The sequence below is a fragment of the Zootoca vivipara genome, chromosome 16 (assembly GCF_963506605.1).
Source record: "Zootoca vivipara chromosome 16, rZooViv1.1, whole genome shotgun sequence".
Lineage (NCBI taxonomy): Eukaryota > Metazoa > Chordata > Lepidosauria > Squamata > Lacertidae > Zootoca > Zootoca vivipara.
Genome location: NC_083291.1, coordinates 23640736 through 23666295, shown reverse-complemented (window position 1 = coordinate 23666295; position 25560 = coordinate 23640736). Strand labels below are relative to the sequence as shown.

Genomic DNA, 25560 nt, shown 5'->3' with positions numbered 1-25560 from the left:
TTCTCATCACAGCTGTGTAGGCACCATATATATTCAACCAGGCAGGAAGAGAAACAGGAGAGAAAAGGTAAAAGGGGTGAGGATTTGGAAGCCACAATATCGCAGAGCTGATTTACTTGCCGTCACTTAGCATTTCCATCAATGGAAGCAAAGTGTTTATTTATAATATAATCCTCCTTGTCATCTAATTTCAGTGTGCAGGTCACCGCATCCTTGCCCTTTTAGTAACATCGGCAGAAGGATATTGGCCTCTGTGTGTGCAGGTAAACGGGGGCATTCTGCTAGGGAAGGGGCAGAAATTTGATTTGGTTCGCATTTTAATGGGAAACTACCTAGTTTGCACCTCTCAAACCAGTTTGCAAATGGCAACACAGCTATTCTTAAAAGCACACTATTGTAGATTGTGCTCTGCTATGATAGCTTGCCATTGGGGTGGGCTAACAGGTAACGAGGGGGGGGCGCATCAGTGGATGATTTGGGGCTCTCAAATTTCAGGAGCCCCCTGTGTGGTGCTAAAATTTGGTGCCCTTTGCCCTCTACATCATTGTTGCTGTGCCCTCTGCAGCGCTGGCACCCAGTGCTGCCAAACTAGTCATGCTACCCTTAAACCACCTCTGGGTCCAGACACCTCTGGCTATAACAGGGCCCATGACTCCACCCAAGATTACATATTTGTAAGTCTTGCGAAAATTTGTATATTAAAACAACATAAAAGTGTGGGTTTATTGGGAGAAACGCACACTATAACACTGATGACTTCTCATGTGTTATTTTTAAAGTGTTCTGGGGAGTGTTCTAAATCTAAAATGTTCTTATATATTAAAGTTTGCTGGTATTACACCTCTAAAGATGAGAACCCACACCACAGAACGCTTAGGAAGTTCTAAGAGGGAACATGCATATACTGTAATCAGTTCTACAGTACAAACCAGGTGAAAATAATTAAAATATGAAGACTGCCCCCACTTGCAAATCCAGGTTGCATATGGGTTCAAGGTGACCATTGGATAATTGGAAGGCCGGCATCCCCTCTCTGCCACTGTTGTCAAATTACAAGGAAAGTCTCCATTAATTAAAAAACTAAAAATCTGCCAATTATTTCACTCCACAATAAAAAAGCCAGCCAATAAATAACCTTACAGGCATGAAGGAATTGGGAGCGCCACTCCCAAGATGCCACTGGCAACCAGTACTGGAATTATGTATAAGCTAAACAAGCTATAGGTTAGGGCCCCACTCTCTTGGGGCCCCCAAAAAATTTAAAGGAAAAAAAACTGGATGTACATTTCCAAAATATAAGATAAAAAACAATGAAACCTACATGCAGCAATAGTGTTTTGTGTTGTGTAGGCTCCTATGATGTAATGGGCCTTTGTAAATTGTGTTTCTAAAGGCACTTTTGTTCTTGCCAAATGCCAATGTGTTTGCATTATCAAGTTTTTTTTATGAATAAAAAAATCATTTTAAATTAGAGATTAATAATTATTTCACTATTAATATACTTCTTAATTGTATTTCATTATTAATATACCGTACTTCTTCTTAACTGTATTTCAGTTCAACAATTACTTTGATAAAATACATATCTAGATACCTATTATGTCCATAAATTACCATATATAGCATATATTCAACCCAAAAAACAGCAACAATTTGTTGTTGACAAAGGACAGCTGGACATATAAAGGGCCCCATTACCTTCAGTAGTTTAGGGCCTCATCAAACCTAAATCCGACCCTGCTTGCAACCAGTGTTTTTTTCTTCTAAAAGAATGTTTAGGGCTACTTTCATTTTGACTCAAGAAAATCACCATTTTATAGTTCAAACTGGGAAAAATAAATACAGTAAAAATGAACAAAAGTACAAAGATTCACAAAATGTTTAAGGGTATGCGTACCCCTGCGTACGCACAGAAAAAAAGCACTGCTTGCAACAGCTAGGAAGTAAACAGACAAAAGGACATTGCCCTTTGGAAAAGAACTTCACCAATGTTTATTTTGATTAGTAGTCTCAGCTCCATTCACCCGCAGGATTCATACAGTGACAAGGATTTCTTAAAGAAAAAGAAAAAAAAGAACACGCACCAACATCTGGGCGAGGCGAAGTCTGCGTGCTTTGGACGTGGCCACGGATGGGCACCAGGGGGCGCTGCCGAGCAAGCAGCTCTCCGCCGGACGCCGCCCGGGCCAAGGGTTACGGGGCGTGGAAGGAGCCGCTTCGCCCGGAGTCGCCTTTGCAACGCGGGCGCATGAGAGCGGCGGCGCAGCGACTCATGAAGGTGTTCGTGACGCGGAGGATCCCCCCGGAGGGGCTGGCGGCCTTGAGCCGGGCCGGAGAGTAAGTGGGCTGGCTGGGAGACGGGCTGGTGGTGCAAGGGAGAACCGCCCCCCCCCCATCTCCCCTTGGGAAGGTCGCCCGGCTGCTCCCCGGACTCTTATATCCCCCGTCCACGCACACACGCACGTGTGAACCCCACGGCCTGTTTCCTTCTCTTACGTGTGCACCTTTGGGAAATCGTGTGTGTGTGTGTGTGTGAGAGAGAGAGAGAGAGAGAGAGAGATGCTTTTTGTTGTTTGTTGCTGTCGCTTTTTTGTATCTAGATCTCGTGATTTCGATTTATGGTCGCGCATCTTTTAAATAAAAAAATTCCTTCCAGTAGCACCTTAGAGACCAACTAAGTTTTTCATTGGTATGAGCTTTCGTGCTGAAGAAGTGTGCATGCACACGTAAGCTCATACCAACCAATGACAAACTTAGTTGGTCTCTAAGGTGCTACTGGAAGGAATTTTTTAAATTTTGTTTCGACTACGTCAGACCAACACGGCTACCTACCTGTAACTACATCTTTTAAATGTTTTATTTATTGTTGAGGACGACCTTTGTTATGTTGTGCCTATGTATTCCCCCCCCCCCCAAAAAAAATATTGTAAGCCGCCTCAAGCATGGTGGAAAGGCGACATACAAAAATAAAATTGTAGGTGGGCGGCTTACTAAGCAAAGCAGGCCTGTCTGTAGCATTAGACCAGCGATAAGAAACATGCAGCCCTCCAGAGGTTGCATCCATCCTAGCCAGCATGCCCAGTAGTTGCAGGCAACGGGATCGATGGTTCCAACAGCAGTTGCAGGGCCATTGGTTTTCCATCCCTGCATTGGACCCAGGGTGCATATATAGTAGTAGTCCAGATAAAGTGGGTACCATCTCCTGACACCATACTTAATAATATTGAAAGTGTGTGCAAACAAACACACAAGCACACACACATATATAAACATTTTTATCCCCCAAAATTAAAACCCTTATTTCCTGATGAATAGCATTTGGACTATAATGTAACTTAAATAGAAAACTATCTATAGAAAGATTTTCCCTCCAAAAGCATTTTATTTTTTTTAAAAAATCATTTTTATCAACCATGCCTTGGAGTAATTTTGCCTGTTTAAACTGTCGTGTGTGCTGACCAGCTGACTACATTGAAAATAAGACTGCCATTGTTCCAGGTCAGCTAATGGTTAATCATTTGTGCAAACCCTGTTTAGGGAAGCTTTTAATGTTTGATGGATTTCTGTATTTTAATGTTTGATGGATTTCTGTATTTTAGAATTTCTGTTTTGTTGGAAGCCGCCCAGAGTGGCTGGGGGAACCCGGCCAGATGGGCGGGGTATAAATAATAAATTATTATTATTATTATTATTATAACCAGGAGACTAAAATTGGCTGGGATCAGTATCTAGGCCATAACTTGTGGTCATTATTGATACTTCCCCTTTGCCTCCACACCACCCGTGGGGTGGGTGGCCTTGCTTCTGCGTCCTGCTGCAGCTCAGGGTGATGTGAATCCCCTACCCTAACCCCCCCCCCTCCCACACATGCTGGATCATTCAGGAGAGGGGCGGGTGTTTCTCATGACTGTTGCATTGGACTTCATCACAGGCAAGTAGTGCAAGTAGTGCAAGAGACTTGTCCTGCCCTGGGCCACATGAAAGACCTCTCTGCGCTCTCCACAAATCCTCCACATGCCTGGCAACTCGGGGGAGAGGAGGAGGAGGAGATCTAGCTGAAAACCTTAGCAAGCAGCCGTTGTGGAAGTGAAACAGCTTGGCATCTACCTGCCAACTCTTCTCCTCTCCTTGCTTAATTTCTTCATTTAGTTTTTCAGATTAAAATTTTACAGTAACATATCCAACATCCAACATACAAACAAGATTCCAAGGAATCTCTTAGACTTACCTCCTGCCCTTTGTGGGTCCTATTGTTAATCATTTCCTCCTGCATCTTTTATGATAATCCAAATATTTTATCTCTCCATTGTATCCAAAATTCACCATTAAACTACAAGTGTTATTCCAACCCTACTAATGATTTTAACTGTTAAGTTTAAGATAAGTTATAAATTTCCCCCATTCCTTATTAAAATTTTGGTCTTCCTGATTTCCGATTCTTCCATCATTTTAGCCATTTTAGCCATCAACTTGATCTGCCATTTTCCTCTGATAGGAAACTTATCTTCTTTCCATTTCTGGGCCAATAACATCCGCACAGCCGTGGTCACATTTATAAATAGTCTTTTCTGCTCCCTTAGGATTTCGGCACCTAGAATTCCTAAAAGAAAGCCTTCGGGTTTTTGAAAGAAAATGTTATTTTAAACATTTTTTTCAACTCATTATATATCATTTCCCAAAATTCTTTTACTACCTTACATTTCCACCACATGTGATAAAAGGTGCCTTCTTTTCCATTACACTTCCAGCATACTTTTGACGCCGTTTTATACATTTTTGCTACTTTACTAGGAGTTAAATACCGACAGTGCATCATTTTCATATAATTTTCCATCAACGTGTAACATGCTGTGATTTTAAAAACCCAATTCCATAACTTCTTCCATGCTGCAAGTTGCATATTACACCCAAAGTCTCTTGCCCAACTGCTGCCCATTTCAAGGAGCGCTGGGATCTACCGGGTCCACACATTGCCTGGGCAGTGGCAGACCTTGGGGCCTCACATTTCAGCAGTGACTTGTGCAATGCCAAAACTGGGCCAGTCTCTCTGCCATCAACATCAGCCTGAGGTCACAAAGGGCATTATTTCTCCCTTCAGCATTGCAGCAAGGTCACAATGGGCAGTTTCCATTTCTCTCAGCAGGCAGCAAAAGCAGGGGCATGTGGGCACACAGTTTCTCTCTGAGCAGATAGAAGCAGGTGCATCTGGACACACACACCCTTCTCATTGAGGTGGGCATATGCAGGAGGATGTGGGCAGTGTGTTTTTCTTCCTGAAGTGGGCAGAGGTAGTGTGTGGCTGCTGGAAGCCAATGGGAGGGGCTGTTTTATTTGGTAAAGAAATGGGTGCAAACACCCACTTCCACAGCCTTAGCCTTTTTGAAATGTTAAAGGGAGTGTGGGATAGTTTCCTATCAAATTACAGCAACCTTTCTCAGCAATGAGTGATATAATTTAATATCTTCATTTGTCCCCTGTTACAATACACGGCACTCCTGCAACAGAACAGCTTTCAGGTTAAGCAACCGGTGCCCGATCTTACTCAAGTTTGTCCTTGCCAATTAAAACTGAAGACCAAAAAATGGCAAAAGCTGTGCAGCCTCTAGCACGACGTGTGGATTTGTGATCTGCTCTGTGTGATTCTGCCTTTCCTGTTTCCTCTGATGCTGCAGCGTCCAGCAATGGGATTCAGATGAACCAATCCCACAGTCTGAGTTGCTGGCGGGGGTGGCTGGCAAGGATGGGCTCCTGTGCCTCTTGTCTGACCGGATTGACAAGGAAGTCCTGGATGCTGCAGGTGAGACCTCGGGTGGGAGCTCAACGGAATGGTGTCAGAGTGGGCTGTAGAAACATTAACACAGCCAGCGGCTGCCACTCCATGTGACAACCTGGGCAGGCAAAGTTAGTGGCTGCTCCCCAGATACTGGTGTGAATGCCGACCAGAGCCCTGCATCTGTATGAGGCTGAAGTCAGTGCCTAATTCATTTCAACCGCAGCCTCATTCTTCTTATCTTTTGGTGAAGGTTTGCATTCAGCTTCTCAGGATTATCTGGCCAAACTGTAACTGGGGGAAAAGTTCCACGAGCCAAATGTGCTGTTAAATCCCATTTTTATACTGTGTTTGTATCTGTGGGTTGTTGTTAACCCACTGATTAATCTGGGTGTGTGGATCTTAATCCTCAAACTTAATCCATTCCAGAAGTCCATTCCAAAGCCAAAGCGTTCCAAAATCAAGGCTCGCTTTCCCATAGAAAGTAATGCAAAATGGATTAATCCATTCAGACTTTTAAAAACAACCCTAAAACAGCAATTTAACATGAATTTTATTATGGATCTAACGAGACCCTTGATCTATAAAATGAAAGCAATAAACAATGTACTGCAGTCACACAATCAATGAATCAGTAGCTGAACTGGGTTCCACACAGTCACAAAAACAAAAAAGAGCCACAAAAACGGAAAATAAATAGCAAAAACAGACAGACCTCAGCGTAACATTCAAAACGGAGCATGTTCGGCTTCTGAAAAAAGTTCACAAACCGGAGCACTTTACTTCCGGGTTTGCAGTGTTTGGGTTCCAAGTTGTTTGAGTACCAAGGCTTTTGAGAACCAAGGTACCACTGTATTTTGTTGATCAATTGCACAGATAAATGAATGAAAGCTCACAGCTTTTTAATGGCTCAAAAGCTAGGTTTCCATTCATAGCTGACATTGTTTTATTGTTTCTTTTCAAGCAGGACCTTGTGAAACCTCATCAAAAAATCACCTTCTTCATTTCTCTTGTGTTTATTAGTAACCAGACAAAAGCCTTGACAAGTCTGTTGCTGCCAACTTCTTTAGCTTTTAATGCTTTTTGAAGCTGGTAGGAGCTTTGGTGTTTGAGGTGAGCACTTCACTGCTTTTCTCTGCCAACTAGTTGTTGGGAATCTCAGGTGAGATATCCACGCAGTGCAAGTTGCTCCCAGTACCAGTCACCACACGGAAGAAGCTTAAGGTCCAAATAGTTTACTGTTAAAGAAGATAAAGCTCACTAAAACAGTTCTGAACGTAGATATAGACATATACAGATACATACAAATACAAAATATTTCCATTGCTCTAAATAACACCATCAGACTGACGACTCACAGATTAACTGCAAACTAACAGACTGATGGGTATTAATCATAGATATAGTTGGGGCACTGGGCTGTTACCATAGCAATTGGCTTGACTGACCTTGCACCCATTATTAGCTTATCCTTGGGGTGATTTATGAACATTAAAGGAAATTAACCCCTTCTCATGCCCGGTTACTTCCAACACTAGTTGCCTTCTTCTTAATGACCTTTTGTTCTGAGCATGTGGTCTTCATCTTTTTCAGGACCATCCCTTAAAGTAATCAGTACGTTGTCTGTGGGATATGACCATCTTGCCATTGAGGAAATAAAAAAGCGGTAAGACTCACATCTTTTTAAAGGTGATTATTAGAGGCAAACTACATCCTATCCGGACAGGGAGAAAAGAGAGTTATTGTGGAAGGGCTAATAATCACTCCAGCCCTATATAACCCACCCTTGCTGTTCCCCAGAGGCTTCTCTGTTGAAAACTGCCTCTTCCCAGAGCAGCTTTTGCCCAGGAAAATTAGTGGGTGGGGTTTAAATGCATGCCATTGCCCTTCTGGCCTATGGACCAAACAATTGCTGCTCAGGCTACCCCTGTGTTGAAGAAATGATGGGTACCACAAAACTAGTCAATAAGTGCCTTGTGGCTCAAAAAACAGAAGATCTGACTGCTTCTTTTAAATTCTAGTGGGATCCGTGTGGGATACACGCCAGACATCCTGACAGATGCCACCGCTGAACTCACAGTAGCTTTGCTCCTAGCAACATCCCGCAGGCTGCCAGAATCTGTGGAGGAAGTGAAGAAGTGAGTGTCCAAAGTAGTATTTATGGGACTTCCACACCACACTGCTTGGAGGGGGTGGTCGTGTCCTATTTTGCCTTTTGTCATTCAGTGTTATTAGAAAAGGCAGCTGTGGCTCACAGGAAAGTAGGAAGGTGCCTTAATCAAGTCAGGTGGTTAGTCTGTCTAGTTGAGTGTTGTCTACTATGAATGACAGTTCTCCAGGGTTTTAGGTGGGCTTCTTGGGCACCCTACCTGGAAATGCCACTTACCTCTACTTGCTTCACAGAAACTGTGGATGCACTTTTCCTACCATTGCTGGACTGTGCTAAGGAGGAGCTCCTTGTACACACACACACACACACACACACACACACACACACGATTTAAAAATCCATGCACATTGAAAACTAGTTGCCAAAAGGTGACAAAGTCCCCTGAACTTTGGGCTTCAAGCTATTTTGTCTTTTCCATTCAGCTATGCAAGCTGACACTTGCAGCAGAGTTCAGTTGCACTACAACTACAGTCTGAACCAGGTCCCCGAGGCTGAACTCTGAAACGGGAAAACCCCGGTCCAAATCTTGCTTTTTGCAACAAACTCATCAGATAGCCGCATGCAACATCCTGAACTCTCAGCTTCACCCTGCAATATGAGGAGTAATAATAGTGACCTACATTACAGGGTTGTTGTACGAATGAATGAGAGGGTGTGCATTAAGTTTTGCTTTCCTTTTAAGCATTCTCAAAGAGTATATAATAATCTTAGTTGCATTTGAATAAATGCTTTAGTTATATTGTGGTGACAGGCAGGTGCAAAATCTAGCAAGGCAGTGTTCCTCAAACTTGGGTCTCCAGCTGTTTTCATACTACAATTCCCATCATCCCTGACAATTGGTCTTGCTAGCTAGGGACTATGGGAGTTGTAGTCCAAAAACAGCTGGAGACCCAAGTTTGGGAAACACTGGATCAAGGTATCTAAATGTACACTGCTGAAACTCTGATAGCTAGATATCGGCTACTCAACTGGCAGAATTTAGCATCTATCCCTGGACATTATAAGCCCGCCCATTGGTTCCAGTGCCCATTTGATATTTGTCTGTTATTTTCCGGAGTCCACCCAACTGATACTGGGATAGAGAGCGGAGAATGGGATTAGGCCTGAAATAATTGTGGGCCTTGCAAGATAAAGGCTGGATCAAAGCTTTTAAAGCAAGATTTCTTCCTTTGTCTAAGGCAGGCATCCCCAAACTTCGGCCCTCCAGTTGTTGTGGACTACAATTCCCATAATCCCTGATCACTGGTCCTGTTAGCTAGGGATCATGGGAGTTTTAGGCCAAAACATCTGGAGGGCCGCAGTTTGGGGATGCCTGGTCTAAGGCAACCTTGGCTCTTTAGATGTTTTGGAACTACAACTCCCATGATCCCTAGTTAACAGGGCCAGTGGTAAGGGATCATGGAAGTTGTAGTTCCAAAACATCTGGAGAGCCAAGGTTGCCTATGCCTGGTCTAAGGTAACAAGATAAGTGTCTGTGGGTTGCCCTTGTCCACAGCTGCTTATTTCTGGAATTTTAGCTAAGAGCCTGTCTAGCCAATGCAGCTTTTTCTTGCCATTATATTCATGCTTGTCTGCTAAGCTCTGGGGCTGTTCCTTAGCTAATGTCTCATTGTCATTTGGCGTCCTTTTCGCAGCGGTGGCTGGACCACATGGAAGCCCCTCTGGATGTGTGGCTATGGACTTTCTGGCAGCACTGTTGGGATTATAGGGCTGGGAAGAATAGGTAAGCTGAGTTCTACATTCATTTTCAGCCTGCCCTTCCACCATGGTGCTCACAGCTGGCTTGACCATCACAACGTCTTTGCAAGGTAGGTAGGTCGAGAGAGAAACAAGCATTACACGCATGTCCAGGTCCAAACCTCAAGTCGCCACCCCGAAGCAGGTATCTGGTGCATCTGTGTGGAGACATTTAACAGAACAATCTCTGCAGAACTGAGCACCTGAGATTAGGCTCAGGTTATCAGTCCTAAAGCTTGTACTGTTCACTTTATCGCAACGTGGACTTTCTACTATTGATGTCTCTTTGAACAAATACCCATGACCCCAAAAGGAGCCGCGATGTTGTCTCTCTCACATAGCCTTGAGATATATGGTGTTGCAAGTGCCTTTAGTGCAGCCATTGCCTTCGCCTTTTCAACATAGAGCTGCTGGTAGCCCGCCCATTCTTCTATCTGTTGGCCCGATAATTCACTGGGAACAGCAAGAGCTTAAGTTCTGCTCATGGCTCGTCTGCCATTGGACCAACTGGGGAACTGGAGAAACTGAGTTCAGAATAGTTGTGGCCTCTAACCTGGAAATATTTCCCTCAACACTCTGGGTAATAGTGCAACCCTAGATGTGTTTACTGAGAAGGAAGTCCCATTGTATTCAGTGTAGCTTGCTCTGAGGCATGGCTAGGACTGCAGCCATGGGGCAGTTTTCCAAATACAGTGGATCCTTGGTTTTCTAGTGTCTTGGAAGCTGAATGATTTGGAAGCCAAATGCCGAAAACCCAGAATTGCTTCCGTTTTCGAACGTGCCTTGGAAGTCGAACGGCTTCTGCTGCACGTTTTCCCATTTTTTCAATGGACTTTGCCGACCATCCATTGATCCTTGGTTTTCAAACATTTCAGAAGTCAAAACGGTCTTCCAGAATGGATTACAGTACATTAGAAAACTGAGGTTTCACTGTACACAGTTTGTGTGTAACCATGAGGCAATTATCCTGTTGCTAAATGATAAGATTTTAACAACGGATCATGTATGCAGATGTGGTAAAATGATTGTATCTACCCCGATTTAACAATTTTTCTCATCTGCTTCTCCTCTGAGAATGCTCAAGTGCTAAGTTTTGATTTGGGCGCTCAATGTTAAAGAAAGCCTTTGATTATGTGAATTTTGCATGTACCTGTGAACTGCTAACACCATTTTCAGAAGCCCCATTTCTGTGTCTTGAAGGATGAAACATCCTTGCCTAGCGAGTGATGTGATGTCCTTTGGTTACTCATGTTTCCAGGGCAGGCTGTAGCGCATCGCCTGAAGCCATTTGGAGTCAAGAGGTTTTTGTATGCAGGACGTCACCCCAAACCTGAAGCTGCTATGGAACTGAAAGCCGAGTTTGGTGAGAGTTCTATCTTCGTATTACAGTAGTGGAATTTCTTTATGTGTGTTCAATACTACATCCTCCCCCCACCCCCCATGGATGCGAAGTAGAAAACTGAAGTTGAAGTACTGTCAGTGGCTACTGGGCACAATGGAGGCTATTCCCTGCCTCCATAGATCAGAGGCAGCATGCTTCGGAATACTTGTTGCTCAGGTCCTGCTTGCGGACTCCTCTCAGGCATCTGGTTGTCCATTGTGAGAACAGGACATTGAGACTAGATGGACCAGGGGCTTGATCCAGTATGGCTTGTGAGGAGTATACGTCCCTTCGTGAATCAGGGCTATGCACCCCACCCCCTAAGTCATTTGGTCATGCAAGTATTGCCAAAGCAGGGACCCAGCCATCACCAGTTGACCTTAGTCTTGCTTAGAGAATAGCAATTCCCTTCTGGAGACATGCTGTTTATAATGAGACGTACAGAATACTGCACCTGGATAGCACCGCAAGTAAAGAGTCAATATGGAACAAACATGGCAGCCACATGCACCTTGCGCGTGCATGTTTTGGAAGATCAGTCATCCATCCCTTCAGGCAAAGTACAGCACAAACTGGATGGCTGTTACACTTGAATATGCACACATCGCTATACATCATTGTTCTCATGGTGGTGGGGAGAACAGTACCCCCTGAAAACAGAAGTAGGGCAATTCCTCCCATTTGCCTTGGCTCATATGAATGCCGCGACAGGGTTCAAGGAGTGCCAAAAGCATAATTGTGCAGACTCAAGCATGCCTGAATCACCCCTGCTCTCCTGACTCTATTCAGAAGGACCCTTGCTGTTTTGGTCAATAGGAAAAGCTAGTGAAAGTAGGTAAACCTCTTAAACAGACCACAGTGAGTTTCCTCTTTCTTTCTTTTCTCCAGTGCCCCACACCAAGCTAGCGGAAGAGTCGGACTTTGTCATTGTGACATGTTCTCTGACACCCGACACTCAGGGGATGTGCGATCGGGACTTCTTTTGCAAGATGAAGAAGACATCTGTGTTCATCAACACAAGCAGGTAAAACCAGATGTGGCCCAGAGTGGGGGCTGGGAATCGGGGGCCCATTCCCCAAGACAATTCCATGTCCTAGTGACTGTATGACTCAAGTAACATGACAGTATGGAGGAGCATGAGCCTAGATCTGCAACATACCCTTGTCTATCACAAGTTTTTTTAAATGTGCATATCATTGCCCCTCCCCGTTTTAATTAAGGGCCTCCACCGTGTCCAAATCTCTTCACTGTACAATACATTGCAGTACAAGATGTCACATTTTCCCTTGCAGCCATGCTTCATTTATGAGACATTTGCCCTGGTTTTGTAAAGAAGCTGCACTTGTGGAAATAAGCTTTCATATTCACAACACTTAACTAACTTGAAGTCTATAACCAGGCATCCCCAAACTGCGGCCCTCCAGATGTTTTGGCCTACAACTCCCATGATCCCTAGCTAACAGGACCAGTGGTCAGGGATGATGGGAATTGTAGTCCAAAACATCTGGAGGGCCGAAGTTTGGGGATGCCTGTCTATCACTATCCAGGCCTGCACCACTCAAAACTATTATTCTGCAGTCCTTCCCTTAGACAGGATATTCATTGCTCCTGTGAGTGCTGTATATTGCTCCGTCTATTTAATAACCGGTTGCCTAGCTCCATACCTATTGCATTTCTAAAGCAGCAAACACCAGCCAAAATAGAGAACTTAGCATGTACAATATCAGCAGGTTGTATTCTGCATAGCGCTAAGGTCCCATCAGTTCAAGCATTTCTGTTTGACTGACATAACCATCTCCCCACCCCCACCCCAAGAAGCTTGGGTGCAGGGTGCAATGGGAGGAGGGGTAAAGTCTCATTGCACTAGCACAAATCATTGTGCTGTTTTCCGTTAGTGCAATGAGTTGAATAGTAAGCAAATGACCCTGGGAGTCATTTAATCCTTAGGATCATTTCTGTGTCACTGCTGCTTGCACCGATTGGGGGAAGCTGCCCCCCCAATAGGATTTCCTAGAGTACCAGAGTGATGGGGGATGCAGCCCAGCAAAGCAGCACCCTTACCATTTCAGGAAAGGCATAAACAGTGTGGTAGTATTAAGCTGTGAAGAAAAACCACAATCCATATTTCCCCCGTGAGAGTCTTGTTGAATTATTTACTGCAATGTGCAATATAGGCTCAATAACACCTTCACGCCCCATGTTTTCTCACTTTGCTCCATTAGGGGCACTGTTGTCAATCAAAAGGACCTTTACGAAGCTTTAGTCAATGGCCACATCGCAGCAGCAGGCTTGGATGTTACAACCCCAGAACCTCTGCCTACTGATAACCCGCTTCTTTCCCTCAAGAACTGTGGTAAGTTGATTTAATTTCATAGAATCATAGAGTTGGAAGGGACCCCAAGGGTCATCTAACCCAACCCCCTGCAATGCAGGAATCTCCACTAAATACTTAATGTGCACATGGCTATTTCTGCACCGCCGTCTCCTGGGGAATTAATGGCTGCCTTTCAGAAGCAGACATATGCTGCAGACTGTTTCCGTGTGCTGCTCTGGTTCGCCAGAAGCGGCTTTGTCATGCTGGCCACATGACCTGGAAGCTGTACGCCGGCTCGCTCGGCCAATAATGCAAGATGAGTGCCACAACCCCAGAGTCGGTCACGACTGGACCTAATGGTCAGGGGTCCCTTTACCTTTCAGAAGCAGACAGATGCTGCTCAAGTCTCACTTGCACTGAGCCGGCAAGACTCAATAGCAAGCAGAGGTTTTTCCTTGTGGAAATCTGTCAAAAGAACATCTTTACAACCATAAGGACTAGAAACTTGTGGGTCGTTCTTTTCTAAATTGGGAGTTGTTCTTAAAAGAAATCTATGCCTGCTACCACATTCTGTGGCATTTCTATACTCTCTCCCACAATGTTGCCCTAAGTATGTGCATGGGTTAAAGCAAGAAATGAAATGCAGAGGGCATCCTCTGAATTTTGCACTCCTGCTCGTCTCTGCAAGGCAGGCATCTTTGGGCTGTAATCGGATATTCATGAACTAGTGATTACAAGTCGATAAAAACTATACTGGCTTGTTTCCTAAATTGCTTCTCTCTCCCCCCCCTCCCCCCGGTGCCTTGAGCAGTAGTTTTGCCTCATATTGGAAGCGCCACCTACGCCACAAGGAATGCCATGTCAGTGTTGGCTGCCAACAATCTTCTGGCTGGACTGAAAGGAGAAAGCATGCCAAGTGAACTCAAGCTGTGAGAAGCAAGACTGGAAGAGTTTTGAAGGAATTTATTTTTACTTTTTGCCCCAAATGGATATTAAATGGGACAAACTGTCTTTCAAATAAAGCATTAAAACAGTGGCAGACTTTTGTGTATTATAGCAAAAGGTTCCAGTTCACACCTATTTTAAAAAGCAATACTCTATATCTTATACAAAGTAATTAAGATGCCATGTACTGGAATGTTTTCTACAACTGTTCAATTAGAAGCAGACAGAAAGTAGCAGACTGAAAATAATGAGCTTCTCTCCATTTCCTTCTATAGTGGCCTCTACTGCTAAAGTTATTTTTTCAAAGGCTTCAGTGGGGGAGCTCTTACCATGACCTGTTTTAAAAGGTAGAGGATTTCCAGGCTTCCCCAATTGTAGCCAATCCACAAATTACTGAGACCTGGTTTCTCATCCTGCCTTATTGATATTTGATTAAATGTAAGGAAACAAATCTCCAACTGTCATGGCAGTTTTTTCTCTGAGTTCAGCCCTCTGCACATCCCAAGCAGATTCTTTAGTCCCTGAGGCCTCAGTGCAACTTGAATTCCATCCAAATGACAACTTTCCCACTTTCAGAAGCAGAACTGGGTGTGTTTTGTTGCTGCCAAAAGGTTTGCAGTGGAAATCAGTGCGTCTTACAGTTTTGATCATGCACAGGCCTAAAACAAGAGCAAGATGTCAGGCTCTATCTTAGAGCATCTACATCTTAATTTTTTTTAATTATGGGGATACCGTAGAGCAGGCATCCCCAAACTCAGCCTTCCATATGTTTTTAGGACTACAATTCCCATCATCCCCAACCACTGGCCCTGATAGCCAGGGATGATGGGAGTTGTAGTCCCAAAACATCTGGAGGACCAAGTTTGGGGATGCCTGCCGTAGAGGGGAAACTTTATTAAAAAAAATAATCACGTAATTTACTTGAACTCGTAAGATTGCCTACAGTTGCTGAGGATGTATTCCTTGTGGGGAAGCACATTTTTTGAAGTTGTCTTTAAACTGCCATATACGATAATTCTTGTCGTTAGTTCTAAATGGGGTGGTACCCCCCCCCCCCACATTTTATCTCTCTTCCATCCACCCATCAAACCATAATTCCACTGTCAAAGTCAATCAAGTCACTTGCATTGTGCTGCTTCAAGCCCACTATCTGCTTCTGCCTCCTGCTAGTACCCACAACAATTTCTGTGGCTCACCTCTTTCTCCCCCCCCCCCCCCGCCAAGGTAAAAAGCCTGCCCTCTGTGTAATAGCCTCTGCCATGTGCAGTTCCAAAGCTTTCCCCCGCAATGGATGTGTATCTGTTTTCAACAGCCTGAACTTAAAAGGAGGGTGTGGGTACTCTCCTACTTGTTGAGGCTCTGGTAGCCTTAGGACTAGGGAAGGCTGAAACCAAACTCGGAAGCTCTGCCGCCTACATAGCTGTGCAGAGAGTCATGATGGATGTTTTTCAGTGGTAAGACAATGGCACTCTGCACTTGGTGTAATGGCACACGTTCCTAAAAAAAAAAAAAAGGTACGTATGAGTCCTATTGTGAGGAAAACAGCAAGATTAATAACTGTAGCCCTACTACATCAAAATGTTATTAGCCACCACTGACTTTTAATATTAAAATGCACATTAAAGAAGGAAAAAAAGAGTTTGAAAATGGTACCATAAATTCAGACGCGCTTGACCAGCAGCACCTGAAAAGGCAACTTTCACTGTCAACGGACTTGCAAGAATGCCTTTTGAAATAACAACAGTAGGCGGATAATTTACGACGTAATGTTGAGTTTAACACATGAAATACAAATTGATTAGAAACACTACCAAGCATGACACAAACACACTTCACTTTTCAGTACAAGATCTTACAAAAAGAGAAACTATGAAACACCTAGATTTTGCTGTATTCAAAAGTATATACACACATACATATATCAGACAGTCTAAAAGTTACTTGCATTGGACTCAAGGTAAGCACCTTAATTACACAGTGTATGTTACTGCAAAACAACCAAAAATACATTCAGAACCCCTAAAACTATGTTATTCTATAACACACTCCAAAAGCACTTTGAGGTGCAAAGGTCATTTCTCTTCAAGATATGCAGTCTCACAATAAAGAGCTCTTAGTAACATTGTTCACACACTCCATGTAGCAACCTATTTTACAGATAAATGCTTTCACATCATTTTTTTAAAAAAAAACCATTACAAAGTTTGCACTTCAGCTTTTTGAAACATGCTAGTTAGTTATGTGCTAGCTACACTTTAACTCTTCCAACCCTTCTCCTACCGGTACTCTTAGAACTAATGACACTAAGGATTGTATCCATATATAATACATGCAGTCCAATCCTAAGCATGTTTATTTGGGAGCAAACCCCACTGAGTTCAATGGGGCTGACTCCCAAATGTGTGTTAAGACTGCATTCTCAGAACTACATTTGTGTCAGAGCTGGAGAATTTCAAAGCGCTTTTTAGAAGTTGTTTAAGCCTCACAACACCCCTGTGAGGTAGGTATGGTACAAGTATTAAAAAGAAGCCTTTTTTTGCGTGTGTGGCACAATCACACTGCAAATGTTCACCTCTTGTGTTCCATGGATTATTAAAAATCTGTATTGGCATCATGGAACTGAGGAAGAGAGTTAAAGCAAAGTGCTGGGTAGATTGCTGCTTTGCCAGCGTAGGCAAGTAGTTTTGGAATGTTTATACAAATGGCTTGACTGACTAAACCTCTTGCCACACTTTAAACAGGCATATGGCTTCTCGCCTGTATGCACACGGATGTGCTTCTTGCAGTCTGTTAAAGTCAGGAAAGTCTTGCAGCAGATTTTGCAGGCATACTTGCGGGCACCTTCTACTACCAAGACATTATGTTCAGATAAGGCTTTCTTACATTTTGAAAGAACATCAGCAGACGCTCTGGTCAACTGCGGTGGGCCAGATTGGGAAGAATGCCCATTTTCAAAAGAGGAAGTGGCTCCATTCATCAGCAGCTGAGAATTCGGAGCATTGTCCGGAATCTGAGAGCTCCGAACAGAGGTCACTACAGGCATTTTAGGAGCTATGCGGCGATACCCAGGAAAGGTGGTGGCACCGCCTCTCGAGTTCATGACTGCCCTCGATAAAGAATGCAACCCCAAGCCAGATCTTGGGAAGTCCATTCCAAACTGCTCTGCTGCCCGGTAGCCGGAAGTTTGTACACAAGGAAGACCCATTACATCCTGCATAGGCCTGACAAAATGGGAGTCTGCACTCTCGTTGAACGGGTTCTCTACATGAGAGACAGTGGCAGAGGAATGACCATTAGCAGGCCCAGATTCTTGGCTAATTAAATAAGAGGCATCACTATCCATTCTACAGTCACTGGTTGTATTTGGAATGTTGTCCTCATTATTCGGGCCAGCACCAAAACTGCTGGCTCTGCTCTTATTCAGAAAATTAGAAATACTGAAGGTAGATTTGTGTTCCAGGTTATTTGCTACTTCCATGATATGGATATCTCCCACCCTGTCGGTACTAGACTGTGGGTCAGAGAAGCTACGGTCGCTACTCTCGGGGCTCAGTTCTATCTTTTCAGCACTTGGTCCTCCGCCTTCCACTTCAACAGACTCGCTTCCCTCTGCTTGGGAAGTCACATCACTCACTTCATCCTGGGGCTCTGGAGAACTCAAAGGCTCAGATTTCACCACTACCCTCATGTGTTCTTTTTCATTTAGTCCAACCTCAGGATTCTCACACTGAAAGTTATTTTTTTGGGAAGATGTTTCCTGATCAAAGCTAGTTTCCACTTGAGTTGCCTGTGATGCCATAGACATTTGAGAAATATTTCCCCCACTGTTGTCCGACTGGCTTGGCACTTGTGCATCTTCTTGGGCACCAAAAGACTGGTCAAACATAATAGTATTATCTTCCTGGTTGTCAGTTACACCATCGGGTTTAGAATTGTCAACAATTTTCAGCGAGTCTGGGGAAAAAAATTCATCTCGTGAATGAACCACAGTCTGTGCGCTCTCTGGAGTAACATCTGACATGATAGAATCATCTATGGGAGCCCTAATGCGTTGTCTCGCTCTTTCTTCAGAAGTCTGCTTACGTTTATGGAGACGTCTGATCGGAAAAGCACTCCGTTGCTCTATGTTACTTCTGATTGATGAGCTCATAGAATTTGTCTGTTCTTCTGTGCTTTGGGTAGAAGTTAATGCAGAGCTCACTATGCTCAATCCCAGCTGCTGAAGCATGAAAGACCGTTGCATGCGTGCATTCTGCTCCTGCACTCTATCGTTTGGTGGAGACATTGGTAGAGTCCTTGTAGTAAGGTAGTGTTTGCAGGCTTTAACCACAGAGTTCAAATGGAGGTGAGAAGCTGCTAGCAACACATCCATAACATTGCTCTCTCCAAGCATGAGTGTGGAAGTGTACATCATATCAATGAGAGCAGCAAAAGCTTCAGCTGTCACTACTTCACTGTCCAACTGGATCATGTTCATGGTCTGATCTCCTTCTGCTACAGTGAAAAGAGCACGGAAGTGTGTGCTGCAAGCTGCCAAGACTGAGCGATGTGCTTTGAAGTGCCGGTTCCCCACCACAATGACACAGTCACACAGCTGACCATGAAGCCGCTGATAGTTCAACTGCTGAAAGATTTGCTCGAAGTGCCCTGGAAAATCCATGATCCTACAAAAAGAGAGAATATGATGTAAAAACAAGAACCAATCTTCTGGTTTTTAGCGTGCAAATGGGGCACAAAATATACCGTATTGGCCCGAATATAAGCCGCACCCAAATATAAGCCACATCTTTAAAATTGGAAGGGGGGGGGAGAAGAAAAATACCCAAATATAAGCAGCTACCTTCCTGGCTGCTCCTGGCTGCATACTTGGGGAAGGGGCCATGCTGTGTTGCCGGCAGCCTTTCTCCTTCCTCGCTCTCTTCCTTCCCAGCCTTGGGGGAGAGAACAGGGGACTAAGCGTGGGGCAGACGCCACTTTGCTGAACTCCTGGCGTTGTTTGCCCTGCGCTCCTGGCTGCATACTGTAAGGTCGTGAATATAAGTTGTGCTTTAACTTTTCATGGTCATAATTTGGGGGAAAAGTGTGGCTTATATTCAGGCCAATATGGTAGACATTTGATAATAGAAGCTCCTGTACTAGGCTTGTTTTTAAAACTTATCACCACCATATTGAAATACACATGATTCCCTTAGTTTGTAGGAATGTGAATGCAACGACTTCAGGCCTGAGACACACAATGGGATTCTGCTTGGAAATGGAAACCAAAGTTTAGACTGCAATACAAAAGAGCTGGACAAGTCCAGGATATCAGTTTAGGAGCATGTGGCTTATTTAATGTTAGAATGCAGAGACTGTGCTGGAGAGAAGTATAAGATACCTATACAAAATACTCAGATGCAAGTAGTCGAAAGAAATTACAGGGGGATACCAAGAAGGGGAGGAATGTTAACAGCTGAGCAAGCAGACAGATGAAACACCCACAAAAGAAATGTCTGAATTCCCAGCACACTCAATAGCTGCATATATAACAAGGCCATAGGAAAACTAGCAGCTTGAGTTGCATGGGCTGCAACATGTTACCTTATCCAGCACTCAGCAGACCCAACATAAGCCTGTCTTATGTCATGGTTTGCTGTACAATCTGGCCCTGGGCCTAGATTTGTCACTGCTCATTAATAATCATTTCTTCAACTCTGAAGAAATTCTGGGATTAGCCAAGAGAGAGAGAGAGAGAGAGAGAGAGTAATTGAGTGCAGTTTTGCAGTTTGCCAGTGGCAAGTAGAACTGGCTGCCCAGGAAACACAGCACGCAACAGGTTTGTCTCTCTACTGCCCTTGTGGGCTCCTACTCCACAAAACGTGCCAGAACCTGGTCGGTTCCTGTGGTCAGATGCCCCATGTGCATGTCAGAGAACATTGAAGACCAATTACTAAAGCCACTTGGGTAATTGGGAACCCCCAAGGAGGGGAACCAAGGCCATGAAGATGGAAGACCACTTTCCAGCTGTTTCTAGAAAGAGGCTCTTACCCTGATAAGAAAGGTAACAGGTTTAGTTATCTGAAGTATGTGAACCGTTCAAGATCTGCTTATACTCTATGCTTGTTGCTTATGCTTCGTTGAGTCAGCTTATCAAATAATTTCTTTTAGTTTGAAAATATTTTGAATTATTTTTTTAAACGAACGATTCATATGCATAGCTGAAAACTGAAATTTTAAAGGGGTTTTCCCTGCCGCCTTCTCCTTTGAAAAAGTTTTTTCCTCCATCTACTTGAGTCCAAAATATGCCAGTTCTTAGCTTTAAATGCTTTAGTGCTCAGCAAATTGCCATCAAGTCAGAGAACAACAACTGAATTCTCTTTTGGTTGTCTTTTTTTCAATCGGTAAAAATATTTTTGGTAAAATGGCCAATTTCCTTTATGCCAATCATTAAGTTTCATTTCATTCATTCACCAGGCCTTATTCATGAATAACTAATACTGTATTTACCACTTCAGTCATTCAGTTAAATACGGTACATACCAGTATGCACTAACAGAATCAAACAAATAAGTCTAGTGATAACTATATTTAATATAAAAAGCAGATATGTTGATTCATAAGATTTCAAAATCCAAATTGGGCATTATTTTTATTAGGCTGAACAAAATATCAAAAGAAATCAAAACTGAATAATCCAATTATTTCCTCAATTCAAAGTAGTAAGAATAATTAAAGAAATACTGTGACAAACTGAGGAATGCTCCATTGGGTGCTAAGATCTCAGTGACCATAATCTGGAATGACAAGTGGGTCCATGGCTGCTTATAGCTATGTACTCTGCTGGTTTCTGCAAGAAGGTCATTAAATCCCATTTTCAATAGTGGCCAAATGTCTCCAAGAACAACCTCTGGATAATGCAACAGCTGTGCCAGCAGCAAGTATGACAACATTCCTGTTTTGTAAAAATTTGGTGCCTAGTTAAGGTGGAATGGATAATGCAAAACATATGGAGGGAACCTGGTTATATAAGTTCCAGAGATCAATTGTGCTCTTAGCGTGTAAAACATGCTTGTTTAAACTTAGTAAAAGCCACCCTAAAAAAGAACATTATAATGTTACAACAGCAAAACACAATCACATTTTACAGTTTGTTGTGGCTTCCAGCATCTAACTTAAGGCCACATTTTCTAAGCTGATAAAAAAGCTTAGAAAATAGCTTTTCCCTGCTCATTGTTTTGAGAGATAAACTACAGCCAAACACCATGAACTGCACCATGGCTAAAACATGAACATTTGTTTTCTATACTTTCTAGTCTTTTAGGTCATTCCTCTGTTCCTATGGTGCTGGAGGAGACTCTTGAGAGTCCCATGGACTGCAAGAAGATCAAACCTATCCATTCTTAAGGAAATCAGCCCTGAGTGCTCACTGGAAGGACAGATCGTGAAGCTGAGGCTCCAATACTTTGGCCACCTCATGAGAAGAGAAGACTCCCTGGAAAAGACCCTGATGTTGGGAAAGATTGAGGGCACTAGGAGAAGGGGACGACAGAGGACAAGATGGTTGGACAGGGTTCTCGAAGCTACGAACATGAGTTTGACCAAACTGCGGGAGGCAGTGCAAGACAGGAGTGCCTGGCGTGCTATGGTCCATGGGGTCACGAAGAGTCGGACACGACTAAACGACTAAACAACAACAAGCTTCCTTTTCAAGTGACTTTTTATGTTGCAAATTGCAATTGACATTCAGTGATAAGAACTTAATTTCATAAAGAATTTCCAAGAAGTAGTATGTTTATGGACAACATATCCGAGAAAAGAGGCAACATAGCAAAAATTATTCAGTTTCAGTTTCAGTTTCAATTATTCAGTTTCAGTCCTAGATGAAAGGAGACCTTTACATCCAAAATACCCCCATGACAAAACTATTTAAGAGTTATAGTTACCAACTGGTTCTTGGGTACCTTGGCATAAATCCACACATGACAATCCCTGCAGTCTCATCTGGTGTCTTTCCACACTTGAAAGAGATGTGTGGACAGTTCTAGAACAGAATGCAACTATGCCTGTCTTCTTGGATAATGGCAGAGTTCTTTTCAAAGACAGCAGTACTAATACCTATTTACTCCATGCATAGGAATCTGGGATGGCTCCTGTATCTTTTACTCAGCAGGGCAAACGAAAGTTAAGAGTAAAGTGCCGCTCTTTCCAAAACACTGAACACACTCCAAGCTGATGTCAGCATTGGGTCCTGAGGCTTGTTTTCATGAGGGCCATGCTGGCCTATTTATAGCCCCGCCATGCCCTTATGAACTGCAAGAGAAAGACGAAGTTACAAGGCACCTGAGCCCACTTGAAATTAGGCCTGCCAACTCCCCAGCCCCCAATTCAAGCTTTTTCTGCGAGGAGGGGGGTGGGGAGAAGTGTTCAAAGACGACTGTTTCCTGAACAGCCTTTACCAAGGTGTAGTGGGTTTTGAAGACGCTTGTGCACAGGATGAAAGGGAGAAACGTGCTAAGAGGAAGGCACACTTGGCAAACCCTCACTGTGATCAACTCCCACCTGGAAACCTATGGAAGGACGTGTGGATGCAGAACTGGCCTCCACAGTCACTTACAGACTCACTGTTAAAGCCATGTTCACGGAAGACAATCTTACTTGGCTACGAGTGATCGCCAAAGAAGACACTTGATTTCAAAAAACCCCAAACACTAAACGTTTCACAGCACCTTCCCTTCAAAGGGCAGAAGAGCGACACAATGGAGGCTCTCAAGTGCAACTCCCTCCCAACCACCCCCCGTCAGTTAGGCCTATGCAAAGCAGGCCGATGACAGAGAACAGGGAAGCCCACCCGTCTAGGGCAGGAGGCGCCCCTCCCCACAGGCCACTCACCAGTCCATGCCCCACCCTCGCCGGGAGGGAGCCCAAGAAGGAGGGGGAGGGAAGGGGGCGTGGCGGCAGGAACCTCGCGCTCCCTCTCCGTTGACAGCCTAGCCAACGTCTGTCGCGGAATCACGCCGCCCCTCGGACCACCACGGAGCATGCGCACCTGCGCCGAAAGAGCCCGCCCCGCCCCCCTCCGCTTTCCTCTCTCTAAAACAGGCCGCGCTGAGAGGATGGAAAGCAGCCGGTCGGGCACTCTCGGCCAACCGCCCGCAACGGGCGCCTCTCGCCCAGGCGGCAAGTGCGCGTGCTCGCGAAGGAACACCAACCCCCCACCTCCCGCGACCCCGAGGCCACCCAACCGCAGCACGCCTCACCTCGCCCCACCCCCGCCGCACGGTCCGCAGCCAATCGCGAGTCTGCGCGCCCGCCGCCGCCTGCCACGCCCCTCCCCCGCGCGCTCCCCACAGACACTCGTATGTCATGGCCCAATCACGGCGCAGGGCGCGCCAGTGCGCGCCCAACGGCCGTTCCCTCCTTCTCTCGCGGTCTCTCTCACCTGGGCTGTGGGGTGGGCGGGGGGAGGAAAGGACTGCGGCGACGACGGTCCCCTCCCGTCCCGAGCCCCCGTATCTCCGGGAGGGAGGGGCGCCCGTTGTTCTCGGCTCTGGCGCTGTCCGCTTGTCCTTCCTTCCGCTCCTCAGAGGCGGGAGGGGGGCGGGCTCAGTCGTCCACGGAATCTCCGCCTTCGCCGAATGGCTGCGCTTTTCCCCCCTCAGCGGATTCCGGACGGAAGTGACGTTGCTCCCTCAGACGGCAACCCAGAACCCGTTGAACGCTGAACAGTCGCAACAGCTAGCTATCCATGCTTGGGCTTCGGCCAATGGAGTGGGCGTTCGGGCTGGTTGCGAAAACTGATTGGAGGCATGAGAGGAGGGGGCGGGATTCCCTCAACAAACGGCTTGATGATTGGACAGAACGCAAGCACTTACTGAGAATTCAGTACGAAATGAAGAAAGATTGGCTGTTGCGCATTCTCGTTTGACTCGCTTTATAATTTGGCGGCTGTTGTACGTCCACAAACTTCAAAAATAACACCATAAACAGCTAAAGATGTGATCTGGGTATCCGTGCCTGTTATATTAAGTATATTCTATGGTTGGTATTAGTAATTGTATTATAATTTGGTATTGTTTGTAATTGAAAATTAATAAAAAGTATCAAAAAATATTGAGTCTATCCTGCCACAACTTGGGTTATTTATACCCTGCCTTTTTAAACACGGTATACAAGCTAGCTTGCGAAGATAATATAATTCATAGTAAAACAATTTACAGCTCCAGTCAAGAATCTCCGCAGCTGCATTCCAGATCGGTTGTAGCTTCTGTCTTCAAGAGTAGATCCTTGTTAAGCACATTACTGTAAGCGATCCTGGAGATGACAGGAACAGGACTGGCTGAGATCGAGTCAAATTTATTCAGGAAAGCGAGCTATTGACATGCAAGACGAGGGGTGCCAACTGGCAAGTCCCCGCCTCCTGCATAATCGATCACATGTTGCGGTGCATGGACATCATTTGAATGACATTGCCTTTCGACTTTGGGGGGCAGGCCCCCTCAACTATTTTATTGGGGGGCAAAAGCCTCAAGGAGTTGGTTCCTATGTGCAAGATGGTAAAACACTTGTGGTCATCCATTTGCACGTCTGGGTCCAAGAAATCTTTCAGACTCCAAACCTGTTGCTTAAAAATGACTGCAGTTCCTGAATCAAATCGGGCTCAATCCAGGATCACCAGTACCAAACCTGCAACTAACGGTGCTTCTGTCATGTCTAGATTAAATTTTAGCTTGCGCATCCATCCAAAAGACACTTATTCAAGAACTTCTGCTTCCGCCTTAGGATCAGAAGCTGGGACTGAGATAGAGCTGGGTGTCATCTGCTTATTTATTATACCCTTGCCCAAATCTCTGGATAATCACCCAGTAGTTTCATGTTGCAGCTGTTAAAAAACAAATAATTTTTAGTTTTTCCTGTGGAGGAATATTTATGTTTTAAATTCCTTGGTAAATTATAACTGTTTTGCTTCAAGTGGTTTTTGCTCTTTTCCTTGGTCTGGCTTTAAAAGTAACTTATAAAACGGTCTTTATATAATCAGGACTAGAAATGTTTAAAAATCCACGCAGAAAAGCTGAATGCCGCAACGCAACCTATAGAAATGATGCAGACTTATATATTTTTACTTATTTTGCATAATTTGTTCTTCAGCTAGTTATGAGAAGCTGTAAGGGGTACCCCAAACAAGCCAGCTTTTGTTTCCATAAGGCAGCTTGTTCTTTTTAAAAGCCAATCTTCTCCAGAAACAATGATGTCCTGGGAATCGAGCA

At 44.4% G+C, this 25560-nt stretch overlaps 2 protein-coding genes across 5 annotated transcripts; one reads left to right on the top strand and one right to left on the bottom strand.

The window, feature by feature from the left end:
• The first annotated feature begins 2116 nt into the window (after positions 1-2116).
• GRHPR (glyoxylate and hydroxypyruvate reductase) lies at positions 2117-14408 on the top strand. The gene is made up of 9 exons (XM_035141282.2): positions 2117-2337; positions 5673-5797; positions 7364-7436; positions 7792-7908; positions 9575-9663; positions 10936-11040; positions 11947-12082; positions 13281-13411; positions 14184-14408. Exons 1-9 carry the CDS (start codon positions 2132-2134, stop codon positions 14303-14305), a joined length of 1104 nt encoding a protein of 367 aa, XP_034997173.2. The 5' UTR covers positions 2117-2131; the 3' UTR covers positions 14306-14408.
• A 50-nt stretch (positions 14409-14458) lies between these two features.
• Positions 14459-24002, bottom strand: ZBTB5 (zinc finger and BTB domain containing 5). 4 transcript variants are annotated; one of them, XM_060268970.1, is made up of 3 exons: positions 22240-23172; positions 17201-18981; positions 14459-15814 (listed from the first exon to the last, which is right to left on the bottom strand). In XM_060268970.1, coding segments are annotated over exons 1-3 (1821 nt in total). In that variant the 5' UTR covers positions 22278-23172; the 3' UTR covers positions 14459-15812. The 4 variants fall into 4 exon arrangements, with proteins under 4 accessions (XP_060124953.1, XP_034996613.2, XP_034996612.2 ...); XM_035140722.2 differs by lacking the exons at positions 14459-15814; positions 22240-23172 and adding an exon at positions 23736-24002 and having other exon boundaries at positions 16504-18981; XM_035140721.2 differs by lacking the exons at positions 14459-15814; positions 22240-23172 and adding an exon at positions 23186-23491 and having other exon boundaries at positions 16504-18981.
• Positions 24003-25560: the final 1558 nt, after the last annotated feature.